General features: G+C 41.6%; 1 protein-coding gene across 7 annotated transcripts in view; it reads right to left on the bottom strand.

Moving 5' to 3' along the window:
- LOC118402710 (histone acetyltransferase KAT6B-like) overlaps positions 1 to 23,057 on the bottom strand; it is a 114,478-nt gene that overhangs the window by 64,565 nt on the left and 26,856 nt on the right. For 5 of the 7 annotated variants that reach the window (XM_052477654.1, XM_052477655.1, XM_052477657.1 and 2 more), the window contains 2 exons: positions 14,175 to 14,290; positions 13,660 to 13,789 (listed from right to left, as the gene is read on the bottom strand). In XM_052477654.1, the coding sequence (XP_052333614.1) occupies positions 13,660 to 13,789; positions 14,175 to 14,290 (246 nt within the window). The remainder of the gene's footprint in view (positions 1 to 13,659; positions 13,790 to 14,174; positions 14,291 to 23,057) is intronic. The other 2 variants (XM_052477659.1, XM_052477658.1) reach the window with 1 other exon arrangement.

The following is a 23,057-nucleotide window of genomic DNA, read 5'->3' on the forward strand; positions in this document are numbered from 1 at the left end:
GACCATCCCCTGGCATGGAGCTATATTAACCAGACCATCCCCTGGCATGGAGCTATATTAACACAAACCATCCCCTGGCATGGAGCTATATTAACCAGACCATCCCCTGGCATGGAGCTATATTAACACAAACCATCCCCTGGCATGGAGCTATATTAACACAAACCATCCCTTGGCATGGAGCTATATTAACACAAAGCATCCCCTGGCATGGAGCTATATTAACACAAACCATCCCCTGGCATGGAGCTATATTAACACAAACCATCCCCTGGCATGGAGCTATATTAACCAAACCATCCCCTGGCATGGAGCTATATTAACACAAACTATCCCCTGGCATGGAGCTATATTAACACAAACCATCCCCTGGCATGGAGCTATATTAACACAAACCATCCCCTGGCATGGAGCTATATTAACACAAACCATCCCCTGGCATGGAGCTATATTAACACAAACCATCCCCTGGCATGGAGCTATATTAACACAAACCATCCCCTGGCATGGAGCTATATTAACCAGACCATCCCCTGGCATGGAGCTATATTAACACAAACCATCCCCTGGCATGGAGCTATATTAACCAGACCATCCCCTGGCATGGAGCTATATTAACCAGACCTCCCCTGGCATGGAGCTATATTAACACAAACCCTCCCCTGGCCTGGAGCTATATTAACACAAACCATCCCCGGGCCTGGAGCTATATTAACACAAACCATCCCCTGGCATGGAGCTATATTAACACAAACCATCCCCTGGCATGGAGCTATATTAACCAGACCATCCCCTGGCATGGAGCTATATTAACACAAACCATCCCCTGGCATGGAGCTATATTAACACAAACCATCCCTTGGCATGGAGCTATATTAACACAAACCATCCCCTGGCATGGAGCTATATTAACACAAACCATCCCCTGGCATGGAGCTATATTAACCAAACCATCCCCTGGCATGGAGCTATATTAACACAAACTATCCCCTGGCATGGAGCTATATTAACACAAACCATCCCCTGGCATGGAGCTATATTAACACAAACCATCCCCTGGCATGGAGCTATATTAACACAAACCATCCCCTGGCATGGAGCTATATTAACACAAACCATCCCCTGGCATGGAGCTATATTAACACAAACCATCCCCTGGCATGGAGCTATATTAACACAAACCATCCCCTGGCATGGAGCTATATTAACACAAACCATCCCCTGGCATGGAGCTATATTAACCAGACCATCCCCTGGCATGGAGCTATATTAACACAAACCATCCCCTGGCATGGAGCTATATTAACACAAACCATCCCCTGGCATGGAGCTATATTAACCAGACCATCCCCTGGCATGGAGCTATATTAACACAAACCATCCCCTGGCATGGAGCTATATTAACACAAACCATCCCCTGGCATGGAGCTATATTAACACAAACCATCCCCTGGCATGGAGCTATATTAACACAAACCATCCCCTGGCATGGAGCTATATTAACACAAACCATCCCCTGGCATGGAGCTATATTAACACAAACCATCCCCTGGCATGGAGCTATATTAACCAGACCATCCCCTGGCATGGAGCTATATTAACCAGACCATCCCCTGGCATGGAGCTATATTAACACAAACCATCCCCTGGCATGGAGCTATATTAACACAAACCATCCCCTGGCATGGAGCTATATTAACACAAACCATCCCCTGGCATGGAGCTATATTAACACAAACCATCCCCTGGCATGGAGCTATATTAACCAGACCATCCCCTGGCATGGAGCTATATTAACACAAACCATCCCCTGGCATGGAGCTATATTAACACAAACCATCCCTTGGCATGGAGCTATATTAACACAAACCATCCCCTGGCATGGAGCTATATTAACACAAACCATCCCCTGGCATGGAGCTATATTAACCAAATCATCCCCTGGCATGGAGCTATATTAACACAAACTATCCCCTGGCATGGAGCTATATTAACACAAACCATCCCCTGGCATGGAGCTATATTAACACAAACCATCCCCTGGCATGGAGCTATATTAACACAAACCATCCCCTGGCATGGAGCTATATTAACACAAACCATCCCCTGGCATGGAGCTATATTAACACAAACCATCCCCTGGCATGGAGCTATATTAACACAAACCATCCCCTGGCATGGAGCTATATTAACACAAACCATCCCCTGGCATGGAGCTATATTAACCAGACCATCCCCTGGCATGGAGCTATATTAACACAAACCATCCCCTGGCATGGAGCTATATTAACACAAACCATCCCCTGGCATGGAGCTATATTAACACAGACCATCCCCTGGCATGGAGCTATATTAACACAAACCATCCCCTGGCATGGAGCTATATTAACACAAACCATCCCCTGGCATGGAGCTATATTAACACAAACCATCCCCTGGCATGGAGCTATATTAACACAAACCATCCCCTGGCACGGAGCTATATTAACACAAACCATCCCCTGGCATGGAGCTATATTAACACAAACCATCCCCTGGCACGGAGCTATATTAACACAAACCACCCCTGGCATGGAGCTATATTAACACAAACCATCCCCTGGCATGGAGCTATATTAACACAAACCATCCCCTGGCATGGAGCTATATTAACACAAAGAGTAAACTGCCTGCTACTCAGGCCCAGCTGCTAATATATGCATATTAATAGTAGATTTGGATAGAGAACACTGAAGTTTCTAAAACTGTTTGAATGATGTCTGTGAGTATAACAGTTCTCATATGGCAGGTGGACACCTGAGAACAAAATTCAACCAGGAAGTGGGAAATCTGACGTTTGTAGTTTTTCAACTCATTGCTTATCAAAAACACAGTGTCTATGGGGTCATATTGCACTTCCTAAGGCTTCCACTAGATGTCAACAGTCTTTAGAACCTTGATTGATGCTTCTACTGTGAAGGAGGGTGGAATGGGAGCTGAATGAGGTCTACCAGTGTGCCATGAGCTGACCACGCGCGTTCAAGTGAGAGTTAGCTTGCGTTCCATTGCATTTCTACATACAAAGAAATTCTCCGGTTGAAACATTATTGAAAATTTATGATAAAAACATCATAAAGATTGATTCTATACATCGTTTGACATGTTTCTACGGACTGTAACGGAACTTTTTGACTTTACGTCTGCTCGCATCTAATGAATTTGGATGACTGGGCTAAACGCACGAAAAAAAGGAGGTATTTGAACATAAATGGACTTTATCGAACAAATCAAAAATGTATTGTGGAACTGGGATTCCTGGGAGTGCATTCTGATGAAGATCATCAAAGGTAAGTGAATATTTATAATGCTATTTCTGACTTTGTTGAATCCACAATGTAAAGCTTTTTTTAAATCTGACACAGCGGTTGCATTCACCTCTTGAAGCTAGGGGGCGCTATTTTTATGTTTGGAAAAATAACGTTCCCATAGTAAACGGGCTATTTCTCAGGACCAGATGCTAGAATATGCATATAATTGACAGATTAGGATATAAAACACTAACGTTTCCAAAACTGTCAGTGACTATAACAAAACTGATATGGCAGGCGAAACCCTGAGAAAAATCAAACCAGGAAGTGGCTTCTATTTTGAAAACTCCATGTTCCATGGCCTCCCATTGCTCCATTTAAAGGGATATCAGCCAGATTCATTTTCCTATCACTTCCTCAAGGTGTCAGTCTTCAGACATAGTTTCAGGCTTTTATTTTGAAAAATGTGCCAGAACGATAACATCGCGTCAAGTGGTCACATGAGTTTTGCTCGCGCAACAGAGTTTGGATAGGTATTGCTTTTCCCTCTCCTAAAGACATTTGCGATTGATATATTATTGATTATATATTTTTAAAACAACCTGAGGATTGATTATAAAAAACATTTGACATGTTTCTGTGGACATTACGGATATTGTTTGGAATTTGTCTGCGTTGTCGTGACCGCTCTCTCCTGTGGATTTCTGAACATAACGCGCCAAACAAACAGAGGTATTTTGGATATAAAAATAATCTTTATGGAACAAAATAAACACTTGTTGTGTAACTGGGAGTCTCGTGAGTGAAAACATCTGAAGATCAAAGGTAAACGATTAATTTGATTGCTTTTCTGATTTTCGTGACCAAGCTACCTGATGCTAAGTGTACTTAATGTTTTGTCATGCGATCGATAAACTTACAAACGCTTGGATTGCTTTCGCTGTAAAGAATCATTTCAAAATCTGAGACGACAGGTGGATTAACAAAAGCCTAAGTTGTGTTTTGCAATATTGCACTTGTGATTTCATGAATATGAATATTTTTAGTAATATTATTTGACTGAGGCGCTATGCTATTCAGCGGTTGCTGATGACAATTATCCCGCTTAAGGGATGGGTAGCATCAAGAAGTTAAGGAGAAGTGGATCTAAAATTCCATGCATAACACTTGTATCTTTTAGCAATGTTTATTTTGACTATTTCTGTAAATTGATGTGGCTCTCTGCAAAATCACTGGATGTTTTGGAACTACTGAACGTAACGCGCCAATGTAAACTGAGATTTTTGGATATAAATATGAACTTTATCGAACAAAACATACATGTATTGTGTAACATAAAGTCCTATGAGTGTCATCTGATGAAGATCATCACTGTTTAGTGATTCATTTTATCTCTATTTCTGCTTTGTGTGACTCCTCTCTTTGGCTGGAAAAATGGCTGTGTTTTTCTGTGACTAGGTACTGACCTAACAATCGTTTAGTGTGCTTTAGTTGTAAAGCCTTTTTGAAATCGGACACTGTGGCTGGAATTACAACAAGTTTATCTTTAAAATGGTGTGAAATACTTGTATGTTTGAGGAATCTTAATTAAGGGATTTCTGTTGCTTTGAATTTGGCGCCCTGCACTTTCACTGGCTGTTGTTGAGGTGGGACGCTATCTTCCTGAAAATCCCAGAGAGGTTAAGAGAGGGGGTGTTAACTTCTCTAGGACAGGGGGCAGCATTTGAAATTTTGGATGAAAAGCATGCCCAAATTCAACTACCTGCGACTCATCCCCAGAAGATAAGATATGCGTATTATTAGTAGATTTGGATAGAAAACACTGAAGTTTCTAAAACTGTTTGAACCATGTCTGTGAGTATAACATAACTTATGTAGCAGGCAAAACCCTGAGGCCAAACCATTCAGATGTTTTTTTTTTAGGTCACTCTTTTCAATGCGTTTTCATTGGGAATCCAGATTTCTAAGGGACCTTCTTGCAGTTCCTACCGCTTCCACTGGATGTCACCAATCTTTAGAAATTGGTTGAGGTTTTTCCTTTGTGTAATGAAGAAGTAGCCCTGTTCGAAAAGATGGTCACTTCATGTGTACTGTTTGAGAGAGGCGCGTGACCAGAAAGCTAGCGTCAGTTTGTTTTCTTCCTATATTGAACACAGATCATCAGTCTTCAATTTGATTGATTATTTACTATAAAAAAATGCCTAAAGTTGTATTACAAAAGTAGTTTGAAATGTTTTGGCAAAGTTTACAGGTAACTTTTGAGATATTTTGTAGTCACGTTGCGCAAGTTGGAACCGATGTTTTTATGGATCAACATTTTGGATATATATGGACGGAATTAATCGAACACAAGGACCATTTGTGATGTTTGTGGGACATATTGGAGTGCCAACAGAGGAAGGTCGTCAAAGGTAAGGAATGATTTATATTTTTATTTCTGTGTTTTGTGTCGCGCCTGCAGGGTTGAAAAATGTTCTCTCTTTTGTTTACGGAGGTGCGATCCTCAGATAATAGCATCGTTTGCTTTTGCCGAAAAGCCTTATTGAAATCTGACATGTGGGACGGATTCACAACATGTGTAGCTTTAATTTGGTTTCTTACATGTGTGATTTAATGAAAGTTAGATTTTTATAGGAATTGATTTGAATTTGGCATTTTCTCTGGCTTTTGGCAAAGTGGGACGCTACCGTCCCACATATACCAGAGAGGTTAACGAGGGGTGGAAACTCAGGATACTAGACAACGAGGATTCTGAGTCCGCTAATACAAATCTCTGTAAGTCTGGAACAGTAATAGTACAGGGCAAACCCAACCAGTTTCAGCTGGACTTTCACCTAATCAAATAATTATAGTCCAGCAGGAGAAGCTCTCCCTTGAGAAAGATACCCCCACCCCAGATCTCTTCATTATATAACTCCACAGATGAGCAACCCCAAGCGGAAAGTCAACCTCCCACCACGGAGTACTACCCCCTCATTGAAATGAAGGATACATTTACCCAGCTGGAGGTAAGGCAGGTGGAGCTGGAACAGCAGGTGATTACTCTGCAGTCAGCACAGACCCAGACAACAGTCCAGCACAACAACACCCCCTTAATTAGACCTGGCGAGCTGGAGAGAGACATATCTGCACTCTGGACTGTGGTGAGACAACTTCAACGATATAAAAAGAAAGAGCAGGAAAGAACAGAGCACTAGAAGAGAGAATCAGACTGCTGGAGGAGATGTTGAGGGGGATGGCATGACAGAGAACAACCCACTAGAGAGGTGGCCACCCCCACAGAGAAGCCAGCTCAAATGGGAAATATATAGAAGAAAAAAAACTTTTTCCCAAACACAGTGTGTCTAAACTCTGGTGTCCAAACACCCAGCGTGCCCTTGACCTTCTGTCTGAGGACCAACTAGGGTCACCCAGTCACATAATAATACACACAGGCACAAATGACCTGAAAATACAGCAGGAAAGGCTGGCCACAGCACTGAAGCGAGTGATTGAAATGCACAAGTGGTTATGTCCACCCTGCTACCACAAAAAAGACTTCCACCCTACTACCATACAGCGGGTAAACGCAAGTATTTCACGTGACTTGCCTCAAAACCAAATGTTTTCCTGGCCCACCACTCCACCCTGGACTTGAACAGCCTCTATGACCATGTCCACCTCTACAAGGCAGTGTCCACCACTCCACCCTGGACTAGAACAGCCTTTATGACCAGGTCCACCTATACAAGGAAGCAGTGCTGACCTTCACCCGGACTCTAAAGGACATCGCTCACAAACGCAGACCCAACACTTCACATAGGAGCAACAGATCAATAGACACCCCGCCCAGACCAGCGAGACACTCTCCCACTCCCCCCCCGACCAACAGATAGAGGATCTACATCCAGACCACAACACCACCACATCCAATCAACACCCACCCAAGTCAACCATCCCAACAGCCCATTTAGGCCCCCTCAGATCAGACGTATGCTCCTCCTGCCCACCCCATGCACCCCACCCCCGCAAAGAGGGCCTCAACATGGAAGTCACACAAACGCCCAGGCCGTGAAGCAGGCAAAAAGGCCCAACCCCCACTCTTACACTAGTCCAAGCCAATGGAATGTACCAGATGCTCAGCAGGCTCTGCTCACACTTACTGGCCTGAGGCCAAACCACAAGACCAACAACATTGGACACTTTATGGAATACAAAGCCTTCACCATCTCATCTAGAATATCCAAGACCTGAGGTCATCAGCCTTTGGTCTGAAGAGCAGGAACCTGGACTTCAAAGAAATTGGAAATATAGACATTGTCATCCTACAAGAAACATGATATAGAGGAGACGGACCCACTGGTTGCCCTCTAGGTTACAGAGAGCTGGTAGTCCCATCCACCAAACTACCAGGTGTGAAACAGGGAAGGGACTCAGGGGGTTTGCTAATTTGGCATAGAGCAGACCTAACTCTCTCCATTAAATTAATCAAAACAGGAACATTTTACATTTGGCTGGAAATTCAAAAGGAAATTAACAGAGAAAACATGTCCTCCTGTGTGCTACCTATATCGCTCCACTAGAATCCCCATACTTTAATAAAGAAAGCTTCTCCATCCTGGATACGGAAATCAATCATTTCCAGAACCAGGGACATGTACTAGTTTGTGGTGACCTAAATGCCAGAACCGGACAAGAACCTGACACCCTCAGCACACAGGGGGACAAACAACTGCCTGGAGGTGATAGCATTCCCTCCCCCATATGCCCCCCTAGGCACAACTATGACAACATAACCAACAAAAATGGGTCACAACTCCTGCAGCTCTGTCGGAGACTGGGTATGTACAGTACATAGTCAATGGTAGGCTTATAGTCAATGGTAGGCTTCGAGGGGACTCCTGCAGCTCTGTCGGACACTGGGTATGTACAGTACATAGTCAATGGTAGGCTTCGAGGGGACTCCTGCAGCTCTGTCAGACACTGGGTATGTACAGTACATAGTCAATGGTAGGCTTCGAGGGGACTCCTGCAGCTCTGTCAGACACTGGGTATGTACAATACATAGTCAATGGTAGGCTTCGAGGGGACTCCTGCAGCTCTGTCGGACACTGGGTATGTACAATACATAGTCAATGGTAGGCTTCGAGGGGACTCCTGCAGCTCTGTCAGACACTGGGTATGTACAATACATAGTCAATGGTAGGCTTCGAGGGGACTCCTGCAGTAGTACTACACCTATAACTCATCTCTTGGCAGTAGTACTGTAGACTACTTTATCACTGACCTCAACCCAGAGTCTCTCAGAGCGTTCACAGTCAGTCCACTAACACCCCTATCAGATCACAGCAAAATCACAGTCTACTTAAACAGAGCAATACTCAATCACGAGGCATCAAAGCCAAAGGAACTGAATCATATTAAGAAATGCTATAGGTGGAAGGAATGCAGTTTGGAAACCTACCAAAAAACAATTAGCCAAAAACAAATTAAATCCATTTTAGACAACTCCCTGGACAAAACGTTCCACTGTAATAGTGAAGGTGTAAACTTGTCAGTAGAAAATCTTAACAGTATATTTGACCTCTCAGCTTCCCTATCAAATCTAAAAATCTAAAATTATAAAAAGAATTAAATTAACAACAATGACAAAAATGGTTTAATGACGATGCAAAAATCTAAAAGAAATTGAGAAACCTGTCCAACCAAAAACATAGAGACCGGAAAAACCTGAGTCTACGCCTTCACTACGGTGAATCACTAAAATAATACAGAAATACACTACAGTAAAATAAGAAGGAACAGCATGTCAAGTTCCACAGACATGTGACTCACAGAAATGGAATGTGTCCCTGAACAAAGGGAGGGTCAAAAGTAACAGTCACCAGCTGTATTATGTACTGCAGTGCATCTCCTCCTCATGGACTACACCAGATTTGCCAGTTCTTGCTGTGAGATGTTACCCCACTCTTCCACCAAGGCCCATGCAAGATCCCAGACTTTTCTGGTGGGATTGGAAATATAAATGACTGGACATGACTTGGATTCACACAAAATACTTAGGGGAAACAAAATAAATGTATTGTGGTATTTATATAAAGACAAAGCACTACATATGTAGCCCTCACCCGCCGATCCAACAGGGCCCAGAAGTCCTCAATGGGATTTAGATGCGGGCTATTCACTGGCCATGGCAGAACACTGACATTCCTGTCTTGCAGGAAATCACGCACAGAACGAGCAGTATGGCTGGTGGCATTGTCATGCTGGAGGGTCAGGGTCATTCTTGAGCCTGCAGGAAGGGTACCACATGAGGGAGGAGGATGTCTTCCCTGTAATGCACAGCATTGAGATTGCCAACAAGCTCAGTTCGATGATACCGTGACACACCGCCCCAGACCATGACGGACCCTCCACCTCCAAATCGATCCCGCTCCAGAGTACAGGCCTCGGTGTAACGATAATTCCTTCGACGATTAATGCGAATCCGACCATCACCCTTGGTGAGACAAAACCGCGACTCGTCAGTGAAGAGCACTTTTTGCCAGTCCTGTCTGGTCCAGCGACAGTGGGTTTGTGCCCATAGGCGACGTTGTTGCCGGTGATGACCTGCCTTACATCAGGCCGACAAGCCCTCAGTCCAGCCTCTCTCAGCCTATTGCGGACAGTCTGAGCACTAATGGAGGGATTGTGCGTTCCTGGTGTAACTCGGGCAGTTGTTGTTGCCATCCTGTACCTGTCCCACAGGTGTGATATTTGGATGTACCGATCCTGTGCAGGTGTTGTTACACCTGGTCTGCCACTGCGAGGACGATCAGCTGTCCGTCCTGTCTCCCTGTAGTGCTGTCCTAGGCGTCTCTCAGTATGGACATTTATGCAATTTCTTGCACTGGCCACATCTGCAATCCTCATGCCTCCTTGCAGCATGCCTAAGGCACATTCACGCAGATGAGCAGGGACCCTGGGCATCTTTCATTTGGTGTTTTTTTAGAGACAGTAGAAAGGCCTCTTTAGTGTCCTACGTTTTCATAACTGTGACCTTAATTGCCTACAGTCTGTAAGCTGTTAGTGTCTTAATGACCGTTCCACAGGTGCATGTTCATTAATTGTTTATGATTCATTGAACAAGCATGGGAAACAGTGTTTAAACCTTTTACAATGAAGATCTGTGAAGTTATTTGGATTTTTACGAATTATCTTTGAAAGACAGGGTCTTGAAAAAGGGACAATTATTTTTTGCTGAGTTTACATGATTAAATACTAATATTAGAATCAACTATTAAAGACTACCAGAACCCACTGAATTCTCTAATTACCTTGAGTGAACTACAGGACAAAATAAAAACCCTCGAACTCAAAAAGGCCTGTGGTGTTGATGTTATCCTCAATGAAATTATGAAATGTACAGACAACAAATTCCAATTGGCTATACTAAAACTCTTTAACATCATCCTTAGCTCTGGCATCTTCCCCAATATTTGGAACCAAGGACTCATCACCCCAATCCAAATGTGGAGACAAAGTTGACCCCAATAACTACCGTGGGATATGCGTCAACAGCCAACTTGGAAAATTCCTCTGCATTATCATTAACAGCAGACTCGTACATTTACCCAGTGGAAACAATGTACTGAGCAAATGTCAAATTGACTTTTTACCAAATTATTGTACGACAGACCACGTATTCACCTTGCAAACGCTAATTGACAAATAAACAAAACAAAACAAAGGCATGCTTTGTTGATTTTTAAAAAAGCCTTCGACTCAATTTGGCATGAAGGTCTACTATACAAATTGATGGAAAGTGGTGTTGGGGGAAAAACATACAACATTATAAAATCCATGTAGACAAACAACAAGTGTACAGCTAAAATTGCCCCAAAAAAAATACATTTCTTCCCACAGGGCCGTGGAGTGAGACAGGGATGCAGACTAAGCCCACCCCCTTCAACATAAATATCAACGGATTGGCGAGGGCACTAGAAGTCTGCAGCACCCGACCTCACACTACTAGAATCGGAAGTCAAATGTCTACTATTTGCTGATGATCTGGTGCTTCTGTCACCAACCAAGGATGGCCTACAGCAGCACCTAGATCTTCTGCACAGATTCTGCCAGACCTGGGTCTTGACAGTAAATCTCAGTAAGACCAAAATAAAAGTTCCAAAAAAGGTCCAGTTGCCAGGACTACAAATACAAATTCCATCTAAACACTGTTGCCCTAGAGCACACAAAAAACTACACATACCCTAGCCTAAACATCAGCTCCACAGGTAACTTCCACAAAGCCGTGAACGATCTGAGAGACAAGGCAAGAAGGGCATTCTATGCCATCAAAAGGAACATAAAATTCGAAATATCAATTAGGATCTGGCTAAAGAATACTTGAATCAGTCATAGAGCCCATTGCCCTTTATGGTTGTGAGGTCTGGGGTCCGCTCACCAACCAAGAATTCACAAAATGGGACAAATACCAAATTGGGACTGCATGCAGAATTCTGCAAAAATACCACCCGTGTACAATCTAGAACACCAAATAATGCATGCAGAGCAGAATTAGGCCAATACCCGCTAATTATAAAAATACAGAAAAGAGCCGTTAAATTCTACAATCACCTCAAAGGAAGCGATTCCCAAATCTTCAATAACAAAGCAATCACCTACAGAGAGATGGACCTGGAGAAGTGTCCCCTAAGCAAGCTGGTCCAGGGGCTCGGTTCACAAACACACCACACAGAGCCCCTGACCAAATAGCATTCTAGTTTGCTCTGTTTTTTTGTAGTCTATCACAGTGCCATCCGTTTTATCACCAAAGCCCCATGTACTGCCCACCACTGCAACCTGTATGCTCTCGTTGGCTGGCCCTCACTACATGTCCGTCGCCAAACCCACTGGCTCCAGGTCATCTATAAGTCTTTGCTAGGTAAAGCCCCGCCTTATCTCAGCTCACTTGTCACCATAGCAACACGAACCCATAACACGCGCTCCAGCAGGTATATTGCATTGGTCAACCCCAAAGCCAATACCTCTTTTGGCCGCCTTTCCTTACAGTTCTCTGCAGACAATGACTGGAACAAATTTCACAAAATCTATGAAGATGGAGTCTTATATCTCCCTCCCTAACTTTAAGCATCAGCTGTCAGAGCAGCTTACCGATCACTGTACCTGTACACAGCCAATCTGTAAATAGCACACCCAACTACCTCATCCCCATAGTTTCTTACCCTCTTGCTCTTTTGCACCCCAGTACCTCTACTTGCACATCATCATCTGCACATCTATCACTCCAGTATTAATGCTAAATTGTATTTTTTTTCACCTCTTGGGCCTATTTGTTGCCTCCCTCCCTACTCACACACTGTACATTTTTCCATTATTCTTTTCTATTGTGTTATTGACTGTACGTTTGGTTATGCGTAAATCTGTGTTGTTTTTGTCGCACTGCGTTGCTTTATCTTGGCCAGGTTGCAGTTGTAAATGAGAACTTGTTCTCAACTGGCCTACATGGTTAAATGAAGTTGAAATAAAAAATAAAAAAAACACATTTCCCTCAGATTACACAGATCCACAAAGAATTCGAAAACAAACCCAATTTTGACAAACTCCCATTACTACTGGGTGAAATACCACAGTGTGGCGTCACAGCAGCAAGATTTGTGAACCAGTGAGAAACAAACACCATTGTAAATTCAACCTATATTTATGCTTATTTATTTTCCCTTGTGTACTTTAACCACTTGTACATTGTTACAACACTGAATATAGACTTAAGGGCATTTGTAATGTCTTTATTCTACTTTTGCATATTATCTACTTCACTTGCTTTGGCAATGTTAACACGTGCTTCCCATGCCAATAAAGTCATTTGAATTGAATTGAGAGAGAGAAAGGAAGAGAGAGGGGAGAGAGAGAGAGAGCGAGAGAAAGAGAGATAAGAGATTGAGAAAAAGACAGACGGAAGGAGAGAGAGAGAGAGAGCGAGAGAAAGAGAGATAAGAGATTGAGAAAAAGACAGACGGAAGGAGAGAGAGAGAGAGAGCGAGAGAAAGAGAGATAAGAGATTGAGAAAAAGACAGACGGAAGGAGAGAGAGAGAGAGAGCGAGAGAAAGAGAGATAAGAGATTGAGAAAAAGACAGACGGAAGGAGAGAGAGAGAGAGAGCGAGAGAAAGAGAGATAAGAGATTGAGAAAAAGACAGACGGAAGGAGAGAGAGAGAGAGAGCGAGAGAAAGAGAGATAAGAGATTGAGAAAAAGACAGACGGAAGGAGAGAGAGAGAGAGAGCGAGAGAAAGAGAGATAAGAGATTGAGAAAAAGACAGACGGAAGGAGAGAGAGAGAGAGAGACAACCTCAGACAAAACTAAGGAGCCAAACATGTATAAAAGGCCTTTACCTGTTGGCATCCTTAAGAGAGGCGGGTCGCAGCACTCCATGTGAAACCCCCGATCACAGGAGTCACAGAACAGCATCTCATCCTGCAAGGAGACAGGAGGCATGTGTGGGGCTGTGTGGTGGTGGCTTCCCTGTAAGTTGCATAGATGTTACACCTTCTGTCATTTCACGCTACACGTCCGTTTAGTTTAACATGGATGAGAAGGTGATTTATGTTCTGAATGAAGAAAGGGCGGTGTGGCTGATCTATGTTTGAAAAACATCTGTAATGATGTGTCCCAAACAGCACACTATTACCAATATAGTGCACGACCTTTGACCTTTCGTAGTACATTATATAGCGACTAGGGCGCTATTTGGGATCAGCCAATATCATTAAGAGGACATGTACTACCCATAATGCTTTGAAACGTTATGACTCGCTATGTCTCTATGAAGGTACTATCAATCTATGTCACGGATTAAAATGGTTTGTAAACAGCAAATAGAACAATATTACAGCATTATAATACTTACAGCGTTTCTGCCTTGTATTTGACAGGAACTACATGTTTTACATTCTATACATTGCCATCGCAATCTCTTGACGTTAGTGGTCAGCTCTGGGGAAAACTTCAAACAAGACGGGTGCCCTGTAGAGGTAATTAAAAGAGTAGCATATTAGTGTTCCTGTACATTTCAACCATATTTTGGTTCACGTCCAAAACAGCACCATATTCCCTATGTAATGCTTTTGACCAGAGCAGAGAGAGACCTACACTGCATTCACACCCCTGGATTTTCCCCCAATATTTTGTTGTGTTAAAATGGGATTCAAATGGATTTAATTGTAATTTTTGTCCACCATCTACACAAAATATTCTGTAATGTCAAACTGAAATATTTTTTAATAAATTAAAATAAAAACACCAATATATTTTAATTAGATACGTATTCAACCTCCTGAGTCAATACATGTTGGAATCACCTTGGGCAGCATTTACAGCCGAGAGTCTTTTGGGGTAAGTCTAAGCGCTTTGCAAACCTTGAAAGTACAATTTTTGCCCATTTATTTTTTTATTCTTCAAGTTCTGTCAAGTTGGTTGTTGAACATGGCTAGACAGACATTTTCAAGTCTCGCCACAGATTTTTAAGCCAATTTAAGTCAAAACTGTTACTAGGCCACTCAGGACTGAGTTGGAAAGGGTTCCTGTATCTTTGTAGTGACTGGGGTGTATTGATATACCATCCAAAGTGTAATTAATGACTTCACCACGCTCAAAAGGGATATTCAATGTCTGCTTTTTTTTATACCAATCTACAAATAGGTGCCATTCTTTGCGAGGTGTTGGAAAACCTCCCTGGTCTTTGTGTTTGAATCTGTGTTTGAAATCAACTGCTCTTAAACCTTACAGATAATAGTACGAGTGGGGTACAGAAGTAGGGTAGTCATTAAACAAATCATGTTAAAACACCCTTCTACAAAGAGCTAGTCCATGCAACTTATTATGCAACTTGTGAAGCACATTTTTACACAATGTATTTAGGCTTGCCGTACCTATCGACTCATGAGATTTTTCAGCTTTTCATTTTTTATTAAATTTGTAAAAATGTTCTAAAAACATAATTCCATTTTGACATTACGGGGTATTGTGAGTATTCAGGCTGTAACAAAACGTGGAAAAAGTAAAGGGCTCTGAAGCCCGAATGGGGAAGAGGGTGCCACTTGGGACCATATTCTTTAGTATCAGTTTCATAGAGCAGTAGACTCGACCTTCCCATCATGTTCACACAAGAAGGTTCAAAGTGAAACTGACAAGTGTTTTAACTACTTCGCAAGATGTGAAAAATAGACAATCATAATATCAGTCGAAAATATCCAATTCACAGTTTAATGCTACAAAACCAACTTAATATAGTTTTTTTTTTTTAAATAGGTTCTATCTGACAAAAAAAAAACAGTACATGGAGTACGGTAGAGTTGGTGAAATTGTTATGTAAGATTACTTGTTAGATATTACTGCACAAGCATTTCGCTACGCTCGCATTAACATCTGCTAACCATGTGTATGTGACAAATAAAATTTGATTTGATTTGTTGGCAGAATAGATGGATGCATTCATCTATGCATGATCAATATAATTCACCAATATATTGCTTGGTAGTCCAACAAATATTGACATCAAGTTGTAAATCACAGCCGGTACATTATTTTCTGGCTCCAGCCCTTCGGGATGCACCGTTTCAGTTTCAATAACTCAATATTGTGGACAAAAACAGAAGAAAGTAAGGCTGGGAATGTGAAATACAAACCAAACCAGCGAGGGCTTCAGAAGCAAAGCCATTGTAGGTCTGCTGAATGCAAACTTGGAAAATTCTGTGCAACTTCCAGCGGGCGTTTTCTGTGGACACTTAGGCTGTACCCCTTTTAAGTCCCAGTTTTAGACAGTGATCGAGTTGGCTACTGTGGCTATTTGATCATCATTTAGGCCTACCATCAAAAACAATGGAGAAAATACATCCCATAACATTTAACATGGAAATAGATGTCCTATCATCCAGCCTACCGTAACAGCCAATGTGTGGTGTTCAATGTAGGTCTACATTCCATGACACTCTACAAAAAAAAAAACATGTAGGTCTTAACATTAACCTGTTTATCCTTCAGACCAGGAAGTGACTGAAAATGTGTTTGATGAAAGAAACCACTTTACAAAAATAAAATGCATTATTATTCCCATACCGCTATTACAGAGAATCAGATAAATTACCATCTGCCTATTGGCTACTCAGCTTATTCAAGCCTGTTTCAATATACAACACTGAGACGGGAAAAAAAAATCTTTAAACCTACTCGCTTTTCAAACATGTATTTATTATGGATCCCAGCTGCTACTCTTCCTGGGGAAGCAACATTATTGCAGTTATATACAGATTTTTTGTAATATTATTTCATAACACTTTTCATAAACACATTAAGTGTGTTCCCTCAGGCCACAACTCTACTTTCACATACACTACCAGTCCAAAGTTTAACACCACCTACTCATTCAAGCGGTTTTATAATTTTTACTATTTTCTACATTGTAGAATAATAGTGAAGACATCAAAACTATGAAATAACACATATGGAATCATGTAGTAACCAAAAAAAAGTGTTAAACAAATCAAAATATATTTTATATTTGGGATTCTTCAAAGTAGCCACCCTTTGCCTTGATGACAGCTTTGCACACTCTTGGCATTCTCTCAACCAGCTTCACCTGGAATGCTTTTCCAACAGTCTTGAATGAGTTGTTGGCTGCTTTTCCACTCTGCAGTCCGACTCATGTGTATGTGTGCGTGTGTGTGTGTGTCTTCGCAGTCAGTTATGGCTTCATGTAGTACTGTGCTCCTTCCATAGTCTGTTCTTGACTTGGAGATTGTGAAGAGACCTTTGGTGGCATGTCTTGTGGGGTATGGATGGGTGTCCAAGCTGTGTGCTAGCAGTTTAAACAGACAGCTTGGTGCATTCACCATGTCAATACTTCTTACAAAAACAAGTAGTGATGAAGTCAATCTCTCCTCCACTTTGAGACATGAGAGATTAATGTTAGCTCTCTGTGTACATCCAAGGCGTGCTGCCCTGTTCTGATCCAATTTTCCGAGGTCCCTCTTTGTGGCACTTGACCCCACGACTGAACAGTAGTCCAAGTGTGACAAAACTAGGTCCTGTAGGACCTGCCTTGTTGATAGTGTTGTTTAGAAGGCAGATCAGTGCTTTATTACAGACAGACTTCTCCCTATCTTAGCCACTGTTGTATCAATATGTTTTGACCATGACAGTTTACAATCCAGGGTTACTCCAAGCAGTTTAGTCATCTCAACTTGCTCAATTTCCACATTATTTATTACACGGTTTAGTGAATGATTTGAAATATTTCGGACTAACTTGTTCCTTGCCACCCATTCTAAAACTAACTGCAGCTCTTTGTTAAGTGTTGCAGTGATTTCAGTCACTGTAGTAGACAACGTGTCTAGTGATGAGTCATCCGCATACATAGACACACTGGTTAGACTCAAAGCCAGTGGCATGGCATTAGTAAAGACTGAAAAAAGTAACAGGCCGAGACAGCTGCCATGGGGAATTCCTGATTCTACCTGGATTATGTTAGAGGCTTCCATTAAAGAACACCCTCTGTGTTCTGTTAGACAGGTAACTCTTTATCCACAATATCGCAGGGAGTCTAAAGCCATAACACAAGTTTTTCTCATCAGCAGACTAATGATTGATAATGTCAAAGAATCTAACAAAACAGCTCTCAAACTTTTTAATGATCAATTTCACTTAGCCAATCAATCACTTTTGTAAGTGCCTGTTGAGCATCCTTCCCTATAAGCATGCTGAAAGTCTGTTGTCAATTTGTTTACAGTAAAATAGCATTGTATCTGGTCAAACACACACTGGTCAAAACTATTACTAAGGGTTGGTAACATGCTGATTGGTCGGCTATTTAAGCCAGTAAAGGGGGCTTCACTATCCTTAAGTAGGGGAATCATTTTTGCTTCTCTCCAGGCCTGAGGCACACCCTTTCTAGTAGGTTTAAATGAGCAAATAAGAGCGTCAATATTGCCCGCTATTAACCTCAGTAATTTTCCATCAAAGTTGTCAGACTCCGGTGGCTTGTCATTGTTGATTGACAATTATTTTCACCTCTTTCACACTCACTTTACAGAGTTCAAAATTACAACGCTAATTTGATCAGTTATACTTGGATGTATAGTGTCAGGCATGACATGCCAGCAACAAACTCTAAATTTGCTAATCTGGAAAATGAAAAAATGATTAAAGCAATTGGCAATATCAGTGAGTTTTGTGATAAATTAATGATGGAGCCGAGTTTGCCTTTTTGCCCAAAATTTCATTTAAGGTGCTCCAAAGGTTTTTACTATCATTCTTGACAACATTTATTTTTGTTTCATAGTATAGTTTCTTCTTTTTAATCAGTTTAGTCATTTCTTAATTTGCAGTAGGTTAGCCAATCGGTTGTGCAGCCAGACTTATTTGCCATTCCTTTTGTTTCATCCCTCTCAACCATAACATTTTTCAAATTCTCATCAATCCATGGGGATTTAACAGATATTTTCTTAATGGGTTCATGCTTATTAGTAAATGGGATAAGCTATTTCATAAATGTGTCAAGTGCAGCGTCTGGTTGCTCCTCATTACACACCACAGACCAACAAATATTCTTTACGTCAACATATCAATCACTACAAAACTTATTGTAAGACATCTTATACATTATATACGGCATATGAACGTACAGATGGTCGTGCGTATGGCTTAGTACATCACTGGGGCCAAGTTTCTTGTCATCCAGGACCTCTATACCAGGCGGTGTTAGAGGAAGGCCCCAAAAAAATTGTCAAAGACTCCATCCACCCTAGTCATAGACTGTTCTCTCTGCTACCGCACGGAAAGCGGTACCAGAGTGCCAAGTCTAGGACCAAAAGGCTCCTTAACAGCTTCTACCCCCAAGCCACCTGCTGAACCAATAATCAAATGGCCACCCAGACTATTTACATTGACCCCACCACTGCTGCTACTTGCTGTTGATCTATTATTGACTCAGGACCGGTATATAGCCTTATTATTGTTACTTATTTTAATTTTGTTATATTTTTTTTACTTTAGTTTATTTAGTATATATCAGATTTGAGATATCAGCTGATGTAAGAAGGGCTTATAAATAAATTTGATTTAGGATAACTTATTTGTATTGCTTTTAATCTTTTTAAATGAATTTGCAGTTCAAGAAATAGAGTTCAGGGCTTGTAACTAAGCATTTCAAGGTAACGTCTACACTCGTTGTATTCGGCCCATGTGACAAATACAACTCGATTTGATTAGGCCCAGCCTTTGGAACTTTGGTTTTCCTAGATATGGCTACGATATTGTTATCACTACAGCCGATGGATTTGGATAAGGTTTTATGGCAAATTTCTGCAGCATTAGTAAAGACGTGATCAATACATGTGGATCAATACATGAGTGCTAGAGGCGTCACTACAGACCCTGGTTCGATTCCAGGCTGTATCACAACCGGTGATTGGGAGTCCCAAAGGGCGGCGCACAATTGGCCCAGCGTCATCCGGGTTAGGGTTTGGCTGGGCTGGGATAGGACGTCATTGTAAATAAGAATTTGTTCTTAACTGACTTGCTTAGTTAAATAAAAAATCATTCCTGTGCTGTTTTTAACTACTCTGGTAGGTTGACTGACAACCTGATAACCTTTTCTTGAGATGGCAGCTTGATGAAAGACAGTCTATATATATATTTTTTAAATCACCCAGAAAATAAACCTCTGTTGATATCACACACATATTATCCAGATACTGACTGTTAGCACTTGCTGGTCTATAGCAGCTTCCCACCAGAATGAGCTTTAGGTGAGGCAGATGAACCTGTAGCCATATTACTTCAACAGTATTTAACATGAGATCCTCTCTAAGTTTTACAGGAATGTGGTTCTGAATATAAACAGCGACACCTCCACCATTGGCATTTCTGTATTTTCTGTACATGTTATAACTATGTATTTATATCACTGTATCAAAGCTATTATCTACGTGAGATTCAGATATACCTAAGAATGTCATCTGTTATTAGCAAATTATTGATTCCATGAACCAAGTTCCTTAAGATACACATGTTAACACAGGCTATTTTCAGCACTTCTTTTCAATGCCGGGAAGCTTAGAAGTAAATATATCTATATTTATTTTTTTAAACCTTAATTACACATACATATACATATATATTTTAGACATGCTCATGTTATTTAAGTTAGTGCAGGGCGAGCTGCAGACAGTGGACTTCCTACAAGGGCACACTGCCTCAGTGCTAGCAGTATAACTCTGGTTCATAGGCACATGATTACTGCATACAACAGCTGTAGGATCAGAAGAAGCATACAGGGCAGTTAGAGGGACATACATTAGGTTACTTACATTGTGTCTTCCAACGCCCCTGGGATAATGTACATTTGCTGAAGCATTATGATGACTCAGCGACACAACGGTAGGGAGTAACTGAGCTGGGCTTGGGTCATTCATAAGTCATTGTCTCAACGCAGCCTTATAATGCTGTGAAAGGATCCAGGAACCCAAAGGATTTGGGTGGATCCCATCACCTTATAAAACCAGCTTTGTTTCCATAAGGCTTAAAAATGGTCAATAAAATGTTACACCCATGGAGCTGCAGTAGTCACGTAGCCAGTTATGGAGAGATAAAAGTCTGCTGAACTTCTCCATGCCACGATTTAGGGAGGGCCGAGGGCCAAATATTATGGGGTGTTTGTTGGTGTCAAGCAGAGAACCAAACAGTTCTTTAAAACCATTCTTCAGCTGTTCTGTGCTGCCCTTCATTGAATCCCACATGAACGAAGACAGACTACATTTCCTAGCAGCTTGTTGATGTCCTGATACAGGTTTATAATGTCTGGGAGCAGCTTGTTGATGTCCTGATGCAGGTTTATAATGTCTGGAAGCAGCTTATTGATGTCCTGATGCAGGTTTATAATGTCTGGGAGCAGCTTGTTGATGTCCTGATGCAGGTTTATAATGTCTGGAAGCAGCTTATTGATGTCCTGATGCAGGTTTATAATGTTTGGGAGCAGCTTATTGATGTCCTGATGCAGGTTTAATAATGTCTGGAAGCAGCTTATTGATGTCCTGATGCAGGTTTATAATGTCTGGAAGCAGCTTGTTGATGTCCTGATGCAGGTTTATAATGTCTGGAAGCAGCTTATTGATGTCCTGATGCAGGTTTATAATGTTTGGGAGCAGCTTATTGATGTCCTGATGCAGGTTTAATAATGTCTGGAAGCAGCTTATTGATGTCCTGATGCAGGTTTATAATGTCTGGAAGCAGCTTATTGATGTCCTGATGCAGGTTTATCATGTTTGGGAGGAGCTTATTGATGTACTGATGCAGGTTTATAATGTTTGGGAGGAGCTTATTGATGTCCTGATGCAGGTTTATAATGTCTGGAAGCAGCTTATTGATGTCCTGATGCAGGTTTATAATGTCTGGGAGGAACTTATTGATGTCCTGATGCAGGTTTATAATGTCTGGAAGCAGCTTATTGATGTCCTGATGCAGGTTTATAATGTCTGGGAGGAGCTTATTGATGTCCTGATGCAGGTTTATAATGTCTGGAAGCAGCTTATTGATGTCCTGATGCAGGTTTATAATGTTAGGGAGCAGCTTGTTGATGTCCTGATGCAGGTTTATAATGTCTGGGAGCAGCTTATTGATGTCCTGATGCAGGTTTATAATGTCTGGGAGCAGCTTATTGATGTCCTGATGCAGGTTTATAATGTCTGGGAGGAGCTTATTGATGTCCTGATGCAGGTTTATAATGTTTGGGAGCAGCTTATTGATGTCCTGATGCAGGTTTATAATGTTTGGGAGCAGCTTATTGATGTCCTGATGCAGGTTTATAATGTCTGGGAGCAGCTTATTGATGTCCTGATGCAGGTTTATAATGTCTGGGAGCAGCTTATTGATGTCCTGATGCAGGTTTATAATGTTTGGGAGCAGCTTATTGATGTCCTGATGCAGGTTTATAATGTCTGGAAGCAGCTTATTGATGTACTGATGCAGGTTGATAATGTCTGGGAGGAGCTTATTGATTTCCTGATGCAGGTTTATAATGTCTGGGAGCAGCTTATTGATGTCCTGATGCAGGTTTATAATGTTAGGGAGCAGCTTATTGATGTCCTGATGCAGGTTTATAATGTCTGGGAGCAGCTTATTGATGTCCTGATGCAGGTTTATAATGTCTGGGAGCAGCTTATTGATGTCCTGATGCAGGTTTATAATGTTTGGGAGCAGCTTATTGATGTCCTGATGCAGGTTTATAATGTCTGGGAGCAGCTTATTGATGTCCTGATGCAGGTTTATAATGTTAGGGAGCAGCTTATTGATGTCCTGATGCAGGTTTATAATGTCTGGGAGCAGCTTATTGATGTCCTGATGCAGGTTTATAATGTCTGGGAGGAGCTTATTGATGTACTGATGCAGGTTGATAATGTCTGGGAGGAGCTTATTGATTTCCTGATGCAGGTTTATAATGTCTGGAAGCAGCTTATTGATGTCCTGATGCAGGTTTATAATGTTTGGGAGCAGCTTATTGATGTCCTGATGCAGGTTGATAATGTCTGGGAGGAGCTTATTGATGTCCTGATGCAGGTTGATAATGTCTGGGAGCAGCTTATTGATGTCCTGATGCAGGTTTATAATGTCTGGGAGCAGCTTATTGATGTCCTGATGCAGGTTTATAATGTTTGGGAGGAGCTTATTGATGTCCTGATGCAGGTTTATAATGTTAGGGAGCAGCTTATTGATGTCCTGATGCAGGTTTATAATGTCT

The sequence above is a fragment of the Oncorhynchus keta genome, chromosome 24 (genome assembly GCF_023373465.1).
Source record: "Oncorhynchus keta strain PuntledgeMale-10-30-2019 chromosome 24, Oket_V2, whole genome shotgun sequence".
In the NCBI taxonomy this organism is placed as follows: Eukaryota; Metazoa; Chordata; class Actinopteri; order Salmoniformes; family Salmonidae; genus Oncorhynchus; species Oncorhynchus keta.